General features: G+C 38.3%; 1 protein-coding gene across 5 annotated transcripts in view; it reads left to right on the top strand.

Moving 5' to 3' along the window:
• The window catches only part of TAFA2 (TAFA chemokine like family member 2), a 289,386-nt gene extending 273,221 nt beyond the window's left edge, over positions 1–16,165 (top strand). Inside the window, exons 5-8 of one of the 5 annotated variants that reach the window (XR_012156776.1) lie at positions 1,074–1,281; positions 2,043–2,336; positions 3,282–3,529; positions 12,829–16,165. Coding sequence is in view for 2 of the 5 variants with exons in the window: in XM_073327943.1 (XP_073184044.1) it covers positions 1,074–1,121 (48 nt within the window). In the remaining 3 variants the exon portion in view is untranslated. Of the gene's footprint in view, positions 1–1,073; positions 2,001–2,042; positions 2,337–3,281; positions 3,530–12,828 lie in introns of those variants that run through there. The other 4 variants (XR_012156777.1, XR_012156778.1, XM_073327943.1 and 1 more) reach the window with 4 other exon arrangements.
• Positions 16,166–19,449: the final 3,284 nt, after the last annotated feature.

Here is a 19,449-nt window from a genome sequence, read left to right on the forward strand (position 1 = left end):
ATTAATTAGGGCAGATGGTCATTCCAGGAATGACATCACAGCCTCTATTTCTGGGAGTTAAGTGGTAAAGAATGTGATATTTAACCTGTTCCCAAGAATACTACCAAAACCTAAGACCATCCATGTGGAAAGCAATAACAAAACATGACAGGAAGACAGTGAGATTTTGTGTCTGCTACTCACATCCTTAAACATGGAGGGTGGATAGGTTATCTTTTTTTTTAACATGGGCAATACTGACATTTTTTTTCCTCACTTCCTTCAAATGGCTGAGATGGTAGCAGCATCAGGCTGGAATAAGCAACAGTAATCTTAACAACTCTCTACTTGCTCAGACATCCATTGTGTGTAAACCAACTGTGGATTTTGCTGGTCTTTCAGATTCTTATTTACCAGGGCCCCTTGTGTGCACACACTGAACTTTCCATTCTCTGAGACTTGGAACCTGCTTGGACCTGGAGCCATATTATATCTCATAGATCTTGGTTCAGAGTTATGGGAGGGATGGAATTTTCTAGGAAGCCTCCAAGTAAGAGGCACATGGGGGAATATGGAGGAATTTGTATTTGTGCTGTGTGTGTGTGTGGAATAATGCTAATCCCATCTTTACATCTTGGATCAGCTACATGGTCTGATACAGTTTTAGGTGGAAAGTTCTTCCATCTTCCTTTGGTCCTCTTCCATAAGGACCTGAAGGGCAGGGACAGGGTAACCGTTTTTTTTTTTCTGTTCACCTTCATGTTCTGCTACCTTTGCTGCTTCCTATCAATATTAGACTGATGGAGTGATGGATACCCATGCAGGAGAAAGGTGAAATTAGTTTCATTTAATGTAATTTTATTTTCTCTAAATGAGTATCTGCCACTCTGTCAGAATCCACTAGTCTTGATTGAGTCTGAAATTCCCCTTCTAGCAGGGGGAGCTCTTTTTTCCATACGTAAGTGGAGCTCTGGAAGGAAAGACAGAGGCAAACTATCAAAGCATTTCAAATTGATACTTGTCATTGTTTTTTGTTTTTGTTTTTTAAATTTCTGCCTGGAAATTTCTCTGTTGTTTTCTAACTTGTTCTCTAGTTCTCATATTCCCTCAGCTATGGCAGTATTCCCAGGAGCCAAATATGAGTGCACTACTTCAAAATGCCAGCTGGGGGAGCTGGCAAACAAGTTGGGGGGGAAATCACAAAAGGAATCTTTGCCTCTGAAGCTTGGGGCAAAGGCAGAAAACACCTCATACTGCACTGACAGACCAGGAGGTACCCACACAGAGAAGCTAAAATCACAGGTAAGGACACCATTTATATTTTTGTCTGCCTCTGGCTCATGTAGCTTTTTACAGCCCTTTCAAACTTCCCATTGAAACTTCCTTTCAAAATTGTGATGCCATCTATATTTGAAGAAAATAGGCTGTGATTAAGTCCAGCTGATTCAGAATTTTTATTGGGGATAATTTGGGGCACAATCCTGCTTCCATGATTTCAGCTGAAGTAATGGATTTAGTTAAAACCAAAAGCAACAATAACATCAATTTATTTTTAAAAGGAATGAATAAGTATACTAAGTGACTCTCAACTGGTTTTGAAACTGTTTTTTCCCCTTTAGAATAATAGATGTCTTCAACCCATGTTACATATTTTTCATGTAATTATAATGTTGTTTATAGGTTAGAGCAAGAGATTTGGCATTAGGAAACAAGTTCTGATCCCACTGGTTTGCTGGGTGACCATGGATAGGTCAGTGTGAGACCTCTCAGTACCTCTATGAGGCCGCTCTATTCCCCAGTGTTCCCATGTGCAAAAAAGCAGAAAACACGTTGCCACCTTTGTCTTCAGTTTGAAGAGATACTCAGGGGGAAAGGACTATAGAAGTGAAAACTATTATTAGCATTTAATTAACTGTTTTACAGTTCAGTTATGCAATGTTATAATTCTACTTTGGGCTTCTGATCGCAGCATAAGCCACATATATTCTTGTGTTGCACTGTTGCATTTTTATGTTATAGAAAAAAACGGAAGGGTTTATTGAACAATTGATTTTTATTTACAGTTTTGTCATCCAAAAAGGTGCTCTTAGTACTAATGTGTCATAACAGTTCTACTACGAGACTTTCATTCGTATGCTGTGCCCTAGGAACATACAGAATACTTAGCCATTATGTGTGTGTGTGCACAAGCGTACTCACACAAAGCAGAAACATTCTAATGGAGTTACTTTCTGGAAGAAGATGGAAATGAGTTACAATGAAAACATTAATTCGTTAGATTCCTCCTTGATGTGACTCCACTGTCTTCAGAGAACATACCGGAAGGATGTTTATCTCAGTGAATTGTACAAGCTAAGGTGATTTTGTAAATGATCCGATTCAAGCAAGTATACAAATCAGAGACAAAACAAAACACTCCTCCACCCCTCTTCCCCCACCCTTATATTTGTTTGCTTGTATTTTAACATTTAGGGACATAATTAAAACTCCAAAATCTTGAGTTTATAAGTCAAATCTTAAATCTCATTGCAAACATCTTCAATGACAGGCTGTATGACCTTGATTCTTAACACCAAAAAATATCAGGCAGTATATTAGGCAGTACCTACATAAAATGGCCTGAGTTTTAGAGGTGCTGAGCATGCTCAGTGTGTCTGAAAATCAATCCACAGGCCACTGATTTAGATACCTAAATGTGGATCTAGATGCCTAACTTTGGGCATCCTATTTTGAAAATTTGCCCTAATACTTCATATACCTATAAAGTATATGTATAAAGCTTAGGGTTTCCTATAGCATACACCACAATAGAATTGAGTGTAAGGAGAGTTCTCTTCTGACTATTCATCTGTTCAAAATTCCCAAACTGGTTTATGCTTTTTTTCTTTATCTACACATGGGAAGAACACACATCTTTCAGAAAAATAATTCTTACTTGTCTCTTTCTTCTATATCACAGGTCTTAATAATTACTTATTTTCAAAGGCCTTTCAAGTATTTGGCTTGTCAGAATTAAGAACTGTTGATGTACTTGTATGAAATGAATGTTAGTGATCCATTTCTGTTTGCTTTTGCTGACAAATAGAATATTTTGCTAAATTTTAAGTATGTTTAAATCTTTTCCCCTGACATTACTGTGATTGGTTTTTCTTATTTTTTGATATCATGCCTTTTTTGATACAGGAAGCTATCTTTTCTCAAAAACATTTTTGCGGTCATTCTGTATATTCCATGAATCCCAGTTTTGTTTGATGTAATTAATTCCATAACAATGTAGTACCTGACATATGTTTGTTTCTTAGGCAAACGTGTAAAACTCTTCAAGTTCGAATGGAGAAGTAGAAAAAGGAGGTTTCTGCTGTGCCTGATGACAATTTTTGATTTTTACACACACACAAAATATCCTGGCTCCATGCTGGAGCACTAGTTGTGATGAATCCTAGGCTTGGTCGGATTCTAAGGAAGGGCCAGAAGGTTCGTTGAGGAATAAAGAGTCAAAACCACTCCAGAAATGTGTTCCAGCCCTGGTTTATTACTCACACAGCAGCAGGTGTGTACAAATACAGGTTTCCACAGTCTTAACAGGATTTGCTGTACCTTATTCTTTATTGTAGTTGCGTATAGTGCTCCATGAACCTTGAGTTACTGAATAATTGGGTGTATCTTCAGGAAAGATGATGTAATCTGCTGCTAAACAGTGTAGAGGTGTCAGCCAACTGCCTTCTAGGGTGTTTCCTCTGCCTTTAATGATTTTTCCTCTCTTGTCCTGCTCTCAGAGGTAGATCAAACTCCTTGAATTTGTGTTGGTCAAGAATATACCAAGAATATGTACCAATACTCCACTGGAAGGGACTCAGGCACTCCAGAGATGAGAGCAGTATGAGAACTTACGTAGAACAGAATAGAAGAATGTACTTGACATTCTCAGCTAGGTATTTTATATTTTCATAGGAAGTAGCTCTTCATCCTGCACTGGATCATTCAAACTCCAGAAAAAGTTTAGCATAAGGCAAAGAAGGGGCTTGTATTATATTCCTGAAGACTAGTAGATGTTGACTACTTTTGTTTCAAAACAGTATTTTAGATAAAATACTATGGAGCCCTGTGCAGTTTCCTGAAAAAATATGCAGTGCTCTAAAATGAATACCGATTTGTCTATAGTCCCAGCTTTAACAATGGTTTGGTACATACTAAGTACGGATGGACTGAGTGGCAAAATTCAGGTTAGGTGCCAAACTTTCCCAAAATTCTGACTCTTATTTTTATCTGGGGTTTTGATTTGGATCAAGTTTGCCGGAAGCTGGGAAGGAGCAACAGGGGATGGATCACTTGATGATTACCCGTTCTGTTCATTCCCTCTGGGGCACCTGGCACTGGCCACGGTCAGAAGACAGAATACTGGGCTAGATGGACCTTTGGTCTGACCCAGTAGGGGCATTCTTATGTTCTAAGTTTTAAAGACAAGAGCCCAATTCTGCATTCCTTACACATCAAACTTTCCCCATTGACATCTCTGGGTGCATATGTAAAAGTAGAACTATACCCTAAAATGTCATGTTGGCAGTAGTGTGCACTCAGTCTACAATACATCTATTTTCTTCATAATGGAAGGCCCTAAAGAAAGGAATTTGTGCAAATCTAATCCTTGACCAATCCCAACTAGAAATAATTTATTAAAGACAGGAAAGGTTTGATGTTTGGTGTCTTTAAAGACACTGGGAACTTTAGAGCCATTTGGATGTATTGGGAAATGTTCTGTTTCGTATACAGACTAAGCTTTATCTACTAGTTCAAGCACAGAATAGAGCATCAGGAGATCCAGATTTCTCTCATACTGATTTACTGTGGGATTATAGGGAAACTGTTTAGACCAAAATTTTCAAATTTGTGGGCCAAAATTTTGGAAAGTACCTAAGTGACTTAAACAATGAGGAGTCCTTGTGGCACCTTAGAGACTAACAAATATATTTGGGCCATAAGCATGCATGGAGTGGAAAATACAGGAGCAGGTATAAATACATGAAAAGGTGTGAATTGCCTTACCAAGTGTGAGGTCAGTCTAATGAGACAATTCAATTGACAGCAGGATACCAAGGGAGGAAAAATAACCTTTGAAGTGGTAATGAGAGTGGCCCATTTCAGATAGTTGACAAGAAGGTGTGAGTAACAGTAGGGAGAAATTAGTACTGGGGAAATTAGTTTTAAGTTTTGTAATGACCCAACCACTTCCAGTCTTCATTCAGGCCTAATCTGATGGTGTCCAGTCTGCAAATTAATTCCAGTTCGGTGTTTGAAACTTTTGTCCTTAACATCTCTGCATCCATCTCTGCGTAGTTTTTTCACTTCTAAAAAGGGAATAATAAAATACTTATCTCACGTGGGGGTTATGAGGCTTATTTAGTTAACCTTTATAAAAAACCTTAAGATTCTCAGATGCAAGGCATTATAGAAATACACAGTAGTACGGTTATATGAGCGAGTGCCTGCCAATCTTATAAGCTGATCTTTTTCAGAGTGGATGAACATGCACAAGTGGTAGTACAAACTGTCATCTGCTTTCATGAATCGCATATGAATGATAGTTTATGGCAAGCACACTGTATGGATTTCAGGGTTCCAAGAAACAGTGCTTTTTCATCTGTTCAGAAGATTTGTTTCTAGCCTAGATCTTCATTTGCAGAGTGCAGGAAACTAAAAACCATTGACAGATGCTTCTAGTTGTGTGGGCCGACACTGATTCTGAATTCTAATACTACTATTAGGCTTTTAAAAGAAAAACATGGTTATTCCCATAGAAATGTGTAACTAGCACAAGCCAGTTGGGTCTATTCCCTGTTAGGAAAAGTTCACAAATGAATTGTTTTTCTGAGCCTCTTTTATTAATATTTTTGGGAAATGTTAATGCCTTACTATGAACAAGAATTAGGAAGCAGAAAAGGAAGGAAGTGTTCTGTGTCCACATAAGAGAGGTCCTTCTTGTTGCAAGATTACAGAACTCTGCTTCCATTCCCAACTATTACAAAAATAAGGCATAGTTCTGTAAAACATTATTTACATGAATAAGGATTGGCATTAGAGGGTCCAATAGACAAGCATATATGAATGTTATCATATGTAGAAATAGGTTAATTTAGCATATTTACCTTATCATTGTGTCTCGGAGAATAACATGAAACTCGGGGTACACAGCCAGGAATTTCTGTGAAATGTCTCTTCCCTTATTTATTTAGTTTAAGGGGAAGCTGGTAAAAATTCCTATATTTATGTTGCCTAATGTTATCCATTTTAAGAGATCCTTGCAATTTTTTCTTTTAAGAAGGTCTCATAGTTCCATTGTTGGCAGCAGGCCTTAGAGATACCCCCTGTCAGAATATCAGGCAAGTGCCTTTTCTTTGTCCCATGAAATTCCAATTAGATTAGAGTGAGAAATAAAGTATTAAAAATCACTAGTTCCCTCCTTTCACTTGTGTTTCTCAGAAAGCTGTTGACGGCCTGCCAAAATCACTGAACGTTCCCAGGCCAGACCAATGGAGAAGCAGTTCCTACACACTCCTTTGGGAACACAAGAGGGTTGGCAAAGGAGCTGTAGCAGGGTTGGAGAGAAGGAGCTGTGCTGGGTCCCCCAGATCCAGAAATGGCCTTACTATTCCATTAAACCTCACCCTGGGAGTAGCATGTGGCACAGAATCTCCACCAACTCCTGGGGGGTCGGAGAGAGAAAGAGATATACCGCTTTAATTCTGCCCCCTTGTGTATATGTATTATAATATAGTCTTTAACATTATAACATACTATTTTATCACCACACAACATCTGCTTTATTCAATGCACAGGATAGGCTCACAGGGGCAGCTTTAAAGTTGCATAGGCAATCCTAAATCTGGCAATTCATAACTTTTGAGTGCTTGACTTTGCAACCTAAATAACATACTTTTAATATAATTATTGTCTGTATAATATGCATTAAAAATCAAAAGATCTGTCTGTCAATAAGCTGAAGACGTTCAAAGTATTGTAAAAAATAGCTAATGAACACAGAATGATTTCAAAATATTGTGCACTGTTGTCTGGCTACTTATCTTCTAAAATTATTAAACTATTAAGTAAGAATAATTAGATGCCTCAATGACACCTATAAACCACCCTATGGTTAGCAAATACATATAGATGTATTTACCACTCTGAAATTAATAGGTATTTCTATAAAAGAACATGCTGTATCACATATGGACTGGATCCTTCAACCCTTACACACACAGGAATAAATGACCCTAATGCAAATTGTCTCACTGAGTAAAGAGGAACTAATCATGTGAGTAAAGGTTGCATTTATGGGCTTGATCTTACTGCCACAGGTGTAGAGAAGTGTAAGCCTTGGTCCTGGGCAAGCAGGAGCTGTTATAATGGGGATTCATTCCCAGGGGAGGGAAGATACTGTTTGCTCTATACCACAGTCCTGGGAATTTCACAAGTGGAAGGCAGCTTTAATTTGTATTCAGGTTCCAGGGCTGGAATCTGCCCAGAGTCTACCCAATCAACTGGTTGTGCCTCCTCCTGGCTAACAATACCAACTTCTTGGGCTACACAGGATAAGTCTGAGGATCAGCTTCATGGCATCTTCTGAGGCCTGGTCTATATTACGCGGTTAGGTTGACGTAAGCTGCCTTGCGTCGACTTAGCTATGGAAGTGTCTTCACTTAAATTTGTCTCCTGCCAATGTAAGTGCCTCTCTACATCAACTTAGTAACACCACTTTTTTGTAGGACGTCTTTTTGAGTTTGAGATCATTGAAGATCTCTTGGTGAAAGTCAGGGTGGTCTCTTGGCATACTGCCTATCTTTCCATGTAGTGGTTATGGCTGATGTAATTAGGATGACGCAATATTAGTGTAGACACCGTGTTGCTTATGTCAACTATTACTGGCCTTCAGGAGCCATCCCACAATGCCCCACACTGGCGATACAATCGATACAAAGGCTTCTGGGAGAATGTGCCGACACAAAGAGCCAAGTGTGCACAAACCAAGCGACATAATTTTGTAGTGTAGACATGGCCTCAGTTACTCTGGCAAGAGATGGTGTAACCTAGGGCTGAATCTGACCCTAAACGTTTACCCACCCACATGAAGAAATGTGTTAAAGTTCAGTTGTATTAAATTATATAATGTTGTTTTAAAATAAAGCAAGTGAGTTCACGTACAATTACGGCCAACTTACAGCAGCCACTCACCAATTTAAATTAAAAAGTCTGCAACTGCAGAGTAATTATATTTTAATTACTCATTTAGAACATAGAAATGAAGTAAGTCTAATTCGTTATATTCATAATATAATAACCGTGTGAAAAAAGATATTAGCATAAAGGGAGCAATTATGTTCCAAGCATGAACAAATTAATTCAAATACATATTTAGGGTGTTAAAGGTGTTATGTCCTTTTTTCCACTAAGTGGTAGAAAAGTTAATGTTCAGATTTATTATTAAATGAAAAGTTGGTTGGAATTGATTTGTGCCCGTTTGGAGTTTAACTGTTCTCTTAGGATTTTAAAGATTGAGCATATACTGCTGTCAAACCTTGTTTTTCCATAAAAAAATATATATTGGCACAATACCTTGCCTTCCAGCTGCTCAAATGAAAAGCTTGCACACTTTCCAAAACCAAACATTTCTGTAAATAACACAGATAGATCTGAGCTAAAATTTAACAGCTTACTGAGGAAATTGACTTCAGCATCCAAGGGATCTATTCTCCCCTTAATGTGTGTGTGTGTGTGTATAACTTCCATTAACATTAATGGATGATGTGTGCTTACTCATAACAAGAGTTGCATGCTACATAAAGGGAAATAAAGACCACTGTGTGCGTCACTCAGATTAACAGGATGTGACCTGTAAGTTAAAAGAAAAAAGGAGGACGGGTGGAGTAGCATCAGTGCTGGCACAGGAAAACAGTTAAAAATGCCCGTGAAATAATAGTAATGAAAAACAAACTAAAAAAATAAGGTCAGTGAGGCTTGATTTCATCTTCCGAATAAACATGATTGACACCCAGTGCAATAGTGTTTTGACGTACTGTACAACTGATTGTCAGAAAGATTTATTATAACACTGTCTATCCCGGTATCATAACGCTAGCGGGTGCAACCCAGATGCAGTGGTAGATTTTTTTAGAAGTCTGATGCCTGTCTTTAGACAATTGTGTGCCCAATTACAGCAACTGTACATCTGCTGTGAAAACAGCCATGTAGATATGTAACTGACCATTTGGGTCTGAAAATGCTCATTTTGCTTGAACATATATCCCTGTTTGTCCATGAAGTGCCTTAAACACCTTTGGTGTTACAAAAATAATAACTAGAGTTTGCATGTACATTGCTACACACATTCAAAGGCATTTGACCTGGAAATCTGACTATAAAATCATTGTATCTCTAGATCAACTCATATAATATACATGTATTGGAGTAGTACATGTGATAATTTGCAGAGCCACATGATAAACTTAATATTATTGTACACCTTCAACCATGTCAAAGGTGTAAAACATGACCCTGCTACTGTCCAACTGCAAATAGTGTTAAACAAGGTTCAGGATTTCGTACACAGGGACCTTAGTATACTTAGTCTCAAGGCAAATACACTAGGAAATTCATGCCAGTGGTTAGAAATCTGTTGACTGAAACACACAAAGGAAAAAAAAATCAAAACCAAGCAAAAAGCACTGAAAAGGAAATTGAGAGATTGAGCAAAACAAACTTAATTAAAATATATCAAATCCTCTTTTTTAGAGAGGGTGAATATTGGTTAGAGTCTCTTATTATGTCAAACAGTCCTGTTTGGTGGGGAAGAAAAGATTAGTTCTGTTCAATTTCGAGCTGGGAATGATAATCACTTTCCTGCTTTTGGCTTAAGACAAAAGCAGAAGGGAGAGAAGACACAGGATAGTAAAGATTGGGGGAAATATGATTTTTGTTGATGTCCTTAGGATACAGATCAGCTGATCAGTCGTAGATGGATACTCTGGGCTGGCAAGTTGGCCACAACAGCTGTTGCTGTGCACCCTGGCTTGCCTCACTGGATAGAAACATCATCTAGTTGGTCTGGTCAGGTTCCTCTCTTTCACTGGTCCTTCTTGGGCCAAGCAGAGCTGAACAGACATCTTATCTCCCCGTGCCGGTGCCTTGCATTATAGTTGATTTCAGGATCAGGGGAGAAGCTGAGAGAGAGAGGGACAGGAGAAAGGTAATGGGGGATGAAAAGAGATAGATGAGAGACAGGAAAACAGAGGAATCTCACAAGTATCAGGCTGGGCTCCTTGCTGGCGCAACGGTGGTGGTTGAGCACCCTCCCAGGAGTATCAGGGTCTGGGTGTTGTGGCAAAAATCCTTCCACCACAGCCACAGTGGTGATAGAAGTCTTTTTTTTCTTTCTTTCCCCAAGCTTCTTTTTAGGGCCCCAGAAATAGGTCATGGGTGGAATGGTCCCATCCGCTTATTATTTCGTCTATTAATTAGGCCTAATTTTCAAAGCATCAATTTTGGTCCATTAATTTCCGATTCCCTACTCCTCTTGTTTACCTGTCATAATTTTAACACAATCTTTGGGTGGTCTCAGTTTAAGTTAAGCCAGTCTTTCTGTCTCCTTCTTAAATGTTTTTTTAAAACAGTTTGGTCTAACAGGCCATTGTATCAATTCATGAACCCTTTACTCACTTTCCACTGGTGTGTTTGCTGTGATGCTAAGCAGATTGAGGTCTCTGTACATCAAATCCCCAGCCTTGCTTAACAGTGTTCACAGTGTCAGGGTCATATTAACTCTTTGACTTGGCCCATTTGTTCTATCTAAATTAATACATCATCTGTATTTTACCCAATGATCTGCCTCCTGGTTATTCATCCTTGCATGCCAAACCTCTCGGCCGTTTCAAAGGGCTGCTCTGTGTGTGGGTGGGTGGGGTGGGGGGGAGAATGCTACAGAAATATTTCCTTCTCTTCCCATATCTCCCATTCCACATAATATGGAATTCTTCTCCCAGATTACACTGGTCTGAGGTACTGGATATACAATATTCCAATTTAGATCAGCAACAGATTTAAAGACTCCTCTTTGGTGAATTTCAGGGCTAAAAATGTGCTTCACACTGACTGGTATGACTGCAAATCTGGGAACTTGTCTTTTCAGTAGTATAAGGTTTTCCCAGTGCTGAGGAAGCCAGAACAGAATACATATCAGAGTGGTTATCCTTTTATAGGGTGCATCATGATCAGGAGAGTCCTCCCACCTGTCCTGCATTGGCCCTGGTGCACAAGGTGTAAACAGCCATGGCCATTCAGTACCCACCCTCTTTGAGGATTCTAGCATTGCTGCTAGGGTTTTGACTTTCCCTGGCATTCCATCTTACCATTGACTACAAGAGAATAGGCCTGTTTAATTTACTACAATTGCCTATATATTTTTCAAATTAAAGTAGCATAAATCTTCCTGGGGAATGGATGTGGAGCAGGTATGCTGTGTTGGCCATTTTATTTTTTGAATGCAGAACACAATAACAGGTTGCCTGACTTTTGTATTATTTTTGATGATTTTTTCAGACAATTGTGCAGAATAGAAATAGTCATATGAGGCTGCTTCAGCCAGTGAAAACTCAGTAAAATAAAAGCAGTGTAATAAACAAACACATATCGTAGAAATCACAAAGCACCATTTTAGTACTTCTTTTCTAGTGCAAATTCTAGAAATTTCCCAATGTTGAAGGCAAAACTAAGTAATGAAACTCCTAAATCAATCCTTTTAAAATTCTGCTCAATGTTTCTGCTCTGCAGAGCTGACAAGAGCTGTATGCAAATGATTTTGCTGAGGGCAAAGGAATGCTTCATCATTAACAAGCATGACCCTTCTCTCTATAATCAAAATGTAAAACATATGGCCCTTGATGTTATAGACTGTGATTGTGACCAATCCAATGCATTGCTCCTGAAGAGTAGGGGTAGTGTCCCTTGACACAATTTTATATTAAAAAGTAACATGATCATTAATTGTATCCACTGACACAGCAGAAATATTCCTCAAATTAATATTTCTTTAATACGACGGGTTGTTTTTTAAACGTTTCATGTTTAAAATACAAATCAGACATAGGGGAAATCCAATTACTGTGAAATATTTTGTCTCTGACTTGCTTTCCCTGTGGTCCTTCTGGTTTATGTTAGCTTGGGTGAAACTCCTCAAGTGAAATTTTTGATAGTTATTGTGCAAACAGTGAATAATAGGGTAAACCTAGCTCTTGCTCATGCTATGTGGGCTTTTCTTCTCAGATGTTCCCTTCCCCCCACTAAATTATTGCTGCTTGCTAAAATGTAGTTAGTCTTTAACAGGATAATACATCTTAATATAGTATGAAAATATGAAGAAATAAGAAACAAATCTCCAAATCACCCTTCTGTTCAAGCCCAGCCAATAAAAGTGTTGTGAAATCAGAGTTGTTACAACAGATATCCTCTTACGTTACAGCTGATGGAGGTAGCACAGAGAGCTGCTGTAACAATTAATACTTCTGACTGTGTGGGGCCTGATATTTAGTAGCCTATGGAATTTTTTCAAAACGGAAAACCCCACATTTTTAAGCACAGCCATAGTTAAGATAACAGTTTCCTTCAGGTCCTGTGAGGCAAAGCACTGACTTAAGCAATGAGTAACCCATTTTCATATCAGTGGGACTAATCACTTGCTCATAATCATGCCCACATTTAAGTGCTTCTCTACACTGCAGTCTCATAAACCCATTTCCACGACATAAAACCAGATGCTATAGCTAAAGTTTTGATATGCTTTAATTTTCTTTTTCTTTACAGGTAACCCGATAGCTAAAGACAACTCAAGTCTATCTCAAGGCTGATAATGTTAACATAACAGGAATTTCATACCTCCCTCCAGGCAATCCTTGAAGTGAGTTTACACTGCTGGGGGGTATTGGCTTGTAATCAGCAACAGCTTGAGATCAAAACTACTGGAAAGTCATTGTGAACTTTTTTGTCACAGAGATTTCAACGTATTGAACTATGTACACTTACAAAATTGCACTTGCTGAGGAATTTATGGCTGCAGTATAAAGCGGGGATGCTTAGAGGGTGTAGAAGAGGCCGCAATCTTTCGGGTTCTCCACTCCAGACTGACGGCTTTTCATCTTTACAAAAGCAGTCTTTGAAATGTACTGGTTCTTTCCCTCTGCAATGTTCCCTGGTTCTATGTACAAATTGCTGGTGGGACTGCACGCTACTTTAATCAAATTTATGTTGCAGAACTTGTCCTCTGGCATAGCGCAGTTTTAGACATTTTTATTTGTATTTCTAATCTTGGATCTCTGAAAGGCTACATGTTTCAACATCTTGAAGTTGCTTTTGTTATAGGAATGGAAGTATATATCCATCGTTAATAATTATTGTTGACAAGTAATAGTTATCGGAATACATCAATCATATAAGAATGTATAGCCAGCCTGACATGTTTCCCTAAGGCTATCCTACTACTGTAGCTCTTTGGCAGTTTCATTATAAGTATTTTATACCTTTAAAAATATACATTTCCATTTAGTTTGAAGATGATGGGTGTTTCTGGTATGTCCTTTACTTTCTTAACCTTAAGTCCTTTCAAGTTGACAGTAAGCAGTAAATGACATTAGCTAGTCCCTTTTTGTAAAGGTAGACAGGGATGCATGCAAGTTTTACAATTCTGAGGTTGGATGGCATTCATTCAGAGTTTCTTTTAGTTATTTATTTTTTTAAACTATCTCTTGCTTGAACACAAGTACTATCTGGATGCTTATGTAGATGTCTGCTCAGTCTGTTAATAGAGGAAAAAAAATCTTTCCCTCCAAATCTGAAGTTCATAAATGTTTTGTTTACAGTTATCCAGTCCAGGTCTTCTGGGCCTTTCCATAGTCATTTTCCCAAATTAACATTTATTTTCCTATTTTCTATTTCCGTAGCAATTTTTTGTGATGTACTGTTCTATGAAAACCCTTAATATTTAAAGGCCTTAAACATATATGAATTTTGTTTCTGAGTTATTACAGAATGTATAATTTTATACTCCATTTAATATATTCAGTACCACTGGTAATACTAAGACAAAGGAACCCTGATAATTGATTGTTGTACTGTACTGATGCTGCATAAGCATGCTGACCGGAAAGAGAGAGTGAGAGTTATATAGTATGCTGTGTTGTCTAAATAGAGACAAAAACCACAGCAACTCAGACCTAGTGAAAATAATTGTGTGGGCAGTCTCATTCAAATGGCCTGCATGGTTATCGGTATGTTAAAAAAGGGGGATAGGGGGTCCTTTTATAGTTACAAGCCATTGACATGGCTAATTAGATATAAATTGGGTTCCATGATGGATGAACACACTGGAGTGCTCTGGTTAGTCACAGTATCCTAGGCTCTTCTAAGATTATTTCATTAAACCTCCCATGTTATTGCAAAGGAGAGCTAAAAATTAATGATTGTTGGGAATAATTTGAGATTTACATCTTATCATTCTGCTGAGAAATAATAAAAAAAGTTGGCAGGGAAAGATATTCTTTTCTGATTCAATTTTAATTTGGATAAACTGTAGCACCATTAGCTAGCTCAGTTTTTTCAAATGCATTAATATTGTATGGATTTGTGCTAAAAGAGCATCCTAAGGAGAAAAGTAATTCCTTTGTTTGGAACAGTACAAATTATAAATGTGTTATTTTGTAGAATATGAGTTTGACCTTAATTTGGTCAAAATACTGTATCATGCTTCTCAATATTTGTTTCCTTTGACTTTGGTCTTTGAATCAACACTGAAAATACAGTATTATATACAAGTGTAACACATGCTTATCGATAGGTGAAAATAAATGGATTTTCAAATATACTGAATAGATTATCTGCAGTAGATTAATGTTGTGACTATTCATAACAAGTGAATAAAATTGTGATATCAAATTGACTCCCCTGTATGGATATGCACTTAGAAGATCGGTTCTGTTTACCCATAGAGCAAAGGTTTTTATACCCAGTGGAAAAGAAGATCATGGACTATATTAATTTCATGTTTCCTTAGAAAAACTTGGAGCAATTCTACCTTTTTCAGTTTTCAGAAGGAAGGAGTTTGAAGAGATATTTTAGCATTGTTTTCTACAACACATACTGTCATGTTTCAAACAATAAATATTAGAGTTGAGCAAAATTCAGAATTACCATCCTGTGGGGAACTCTGACATATAAGCATTTGGTTTTGGGACAAAATATTAACATTTTTCACAGAAGGGAAATTCTGAAAAAAAAATTGATTTGGACATTTTTGACCAAAACAAAGCATTTAGCCACTACCAAAAAGAAAATATTTTTGTTTTGGTCTGTTGTACTGACCTGAAACATTTTGTTATGAGTCAGTTAAACACTAAATTGCACTTTCTTATTGTGGTGCATTGCCTCATGGGAGTTGTAGTTCAGGAGCCTGATGCCCGCATTTTCCCTTATGGACCAGACTACTTGGTTGGTCCACATCTCCAGAATCATGTGATTCCCACAATGCATCATGCAGCTCAGTCAGAGGGAAACCTGAATTGCATTTTGGAAGATGGAGTCCTCCAAAGAGCCCAGACATATGAAAGAATTGGGACCCAAACTATAACTCACATAAGGTAACATTCCGATAGGAAAATGCAGCTTAATGGTTTGCTGAACTGATTCAAAACAAAATATATGGGGCCCAGCTGACAAAATTAAATATTCCAATTAGTGTCAAACTGATCTGAAATTAAATATTTCATTTCTATTTTCCTGATAGAAAATGTAAATTTTCAGGAAAATCTAATTTTTCCTGCGTCAATTGTATTTTTCTGTCTGCAAATCATTTCAACAGAAAATTCCCAACCATCTCTAATAAATATGAAATAACACTTAAAAGTATTGCAAGCATATGTCTCGTTAATATGTTGAATATTGATCAGTAAGTCACATATTGCTACTGCTGCTACTGCCATTTTTAATAGCACTGTAACCATTCATTACAATATGCTAGCCTAAGCAGTGACCCTGATTGAGACTCAAGGCAGTAAAGGTCCATCCACAACCATTTTATTTCTGTTTCAGTGTTTCAACACTTCATTGTGACACGACACGTAATTCAGTGCAACTTTGTCTGTATAGTATCTTTCCCATAATCTCAAAATACTTTACATCATTACACAAGATGCATAGAACAATTTTGTTTTGAAACTAAAGTATATTATAATGTATATTATTTTGTAAGTAATCTGTCAAGTATTTGCCGAATCATAAATGCATATGTATTTTGTTAACAGGCTGTGATTATATAGCTATCATTTAACATCCTGACATCTACAGGGTTACAGATAGAAAACACTAAACTATGATTGACACCTATTCTGTGAATTTACTATCTTATTCCTCGGCCTGGAATTATTGCAAATCAGCTGCAAGCCAAGATACTGGCAAGTGGAACGTGGTTTTGATTTGCAATGCTAATATCATCCTAATCTTTTTTGTTTTCTTGCTAATTGTTAAATCTCTTGAGCTTTGCATCAGAAATACCACAAAAGTAAACATTCTGATGGAATTAAATAGTTCTTCATAATTTCAGTGCTATTAAATGGCATTATGAACATTACCTAATCATGGCTGTCAGGCTTCACAGTTCAGTTCTTTTCCTGGAAAACACTTAATGTTTGTTCTTTCACTGCATTAGAAAATGTTCCCAAATTACATCTTTAAAGTCATTTATGAGAGCTTACAAAAGCTATCTGCTGCCACTTCACAGTCAGTCAGTCTAAATATTTTAGTGAAAATGTCCTCCTTGGCTTTCTGTTGTATAACTTCTATGTTTGCTTGAACCACTTATGTGCTGATTACAAGATGTGATACACGAAAGATCTGAATTTATGTTACATCGTTCTGACAGCCAATGACACATGTTGCCAACTTCTCTCAATGCAAAGAGAAGCTTAAGACTGTCTGACAAGAAAACTATTTCCAGTGACATATCAAATATTAGTAGTATGTTCTTGCTCTTTGTCTTTGTCCGTCAGATCTCTGTGAAATGGGCTCCCAGGGACAGCAATAGGCAGAGGAAGCCCTGGTAGTTCAGCTCCAGCACTGGAGGGGCTGGGGACATAGGACTAGTATGGCAGTGTAAGAGATATCCGATAATCCTAACCTCCCACTTACAAGCGACGTCTGTATGGAACTGTGTAGTTCAGAGGGCGGATCCCATTGTGAGGTGGTGGGGAATTTTGCTCCACTTCCCAAAGGAACAATGTGCATTTGGAGTCTGATCCAAACCCCGTTGAAGCCAATGGAAAGACCTCCACTAACTTCTGTGGGATCTGGAAGAGATCCTCAATTGGAGTTGAGGGTGGCTAGCCTCTTGCAGGATAAGACCTGTAAGACCTGTTTCAGCAAGGTAATTAAGGATATGCTTAGCCAGAAGCATGTGACTAGACAGCGAACTGCCATGTGAATTTTTGGGCTGGTGTGCTATGGAAAATGGGTAAATTCCTTTTCAAATTACCGTATATACTTGTTCAGAAGCCGAATATTTTTGATAAAAAAGTGACGCATCAAAGAGTGGGGGTTGGCTTATAAACGGGTCTACACCAAAATTTGATGATTTTAAACTCTATGAAATCATTGAATGGAATATCTAATACATTGTCATATTGTTTACCTGTAGCGTCTGCAGGCATGGAGCCCCTCAGTTTCCTGTGGCCGTGGTTCACAGTTCCCAGCCAATGGCGCCACTTCCTGCAGCTCCCATTGGCTGGGAATGGCAAACTGTGTCCACTGGGAGCTGAGGGGCTCCGTGCCTGTGAACGCTCCAGGTAAACAAAACATCCTGACCCGCCAGCAGCTTACCCTGACGGGCCGGGAGCTGAAGTTTGCCAACCCCTGAAATATAGGATCAGCTTATGAAAGGGTCATACAGTTTTTACTATTTTTACCTATCTATCTTGGGGGGCATCGGCTTATAAACGAATGGGCTAATGACGAGTATATGCGGAATTTTCCATTTCTTCCTATTCTCCCTACATCACACATTGAAACGTTTTCTGGTAGTGTGGACAGAATCGAAATAGAAGTCGTCATATTTGTTTATTGATTTTCATTAATATTTGCAGATAAAACATCATTCATCAGATCAACCTCAGCAGTGATCTAAGGACTTGCAGCCAGAATCAGATGCATTGCGTCACTAAATAGTATTGGGAACTATTCCACATAATATCAATGCATTTATAAGGCATTTTCATACTTTCAAAACTTTACTTAAAAAACAAATAGGCCTTTGCTGTTACATCAGTGGAGGCACCAAATCATCTGTTCCGCTTTTATGAATGGAGATACAATAGACATGGCTCATAGGCCAGGAGGGGTAGAAGGAAGGGAGTGCCATTTTGATAGCTTAGTCCCATCATTTCCCTTTCTCTCAGATCAGATGGGCCCCAACATTAGAGATCTACATTTGGGGAAGGGGCAGGCCCAGTAGAATTTGCATCATTCCACCACCAACTGCAACAGAAATCCTCACAAAAGTTAATATGGAGCTGGAGTTAAGTGTTTATTGTTACAGCCACCTATCCTCCATGCAGGCAACACCACTTAGGGTCAGTTCTGGGGAAGGACCTTGCTAGAAAATCCGTGGCAAGCTAATACAATTGGAGCTGCTCTGCTGAGGAGGGGACTGGTGGCACCATGGGCAGTGCAGAGGCAGACAGCCTTTGTGTGTGAAAAACCCTGAGCTCTGGTGGTGAATCCTTGAAAATCTGCAGGATGTAGGGGCTAAAACTCTCTGCATATTTGATGGGCTGGGGAGAGGCAAACCCTGAGAGGGAATTCTGCAAGTGAATCTTATTGAGCTTCCAGAAGCCTACACTGTTTTTGTCTAATGTGGCATCATCACTGATATCTTTTCTAGTTTAGACACCATTATCTCTGTGGGACTATGGCTTCTGATGCCTGACTACTTGATACCTTCAGTTGGGTAAATGTGATGAAAATACTTCACTTTTGCTGTTCTGATGTAGCATTTTTCTGGATTTAACTTGACTTTTTTTCCTCTCTAGATCTCTGGAGCATGGTAGGTAGAGTGGCATCATGTTCTTGCATGATTATTCAAAAAATATCAGTATAACGTCTTCGTTGTCTTAAATCCGTGAAGCCCAATGTTGGTTTTGTTCACTTTCTCTTGAAAAACACTTCTTGGGCCGAATGTATATCAAATGGTAACCCAGAGAACTAGTTTCTCCCTTGTAAAATATTAAAATATGGGAAGCATTGAACTTCCTTAGTCCAGATTTATCTACCATGGCCCTGATGTGGTATCTAGAGCACCAAAGAAATGCATACCAGCTGATATTCTGATACATCATCAGAGAGAGGTATCTGATAATCTTTTCTCTTTCTGTTTTGGTAGGCTCT

The sequence above is a fragment of the Lepidochelys kempii genome, chromosome 1 (assembly GCF_965140265.1).
Source record: "Lepidochelys kempii isolate rLepKem1 chromosome 1, rLepKem1.hap2, whole genome shotgun sequence".
Taxonomy (NCBI): domain Eukaryota; kingdom Metazoa; phylum Chordata; order Testudines; family Cheloniidae; genus Lepidochelys; species Lepidochelys kempii.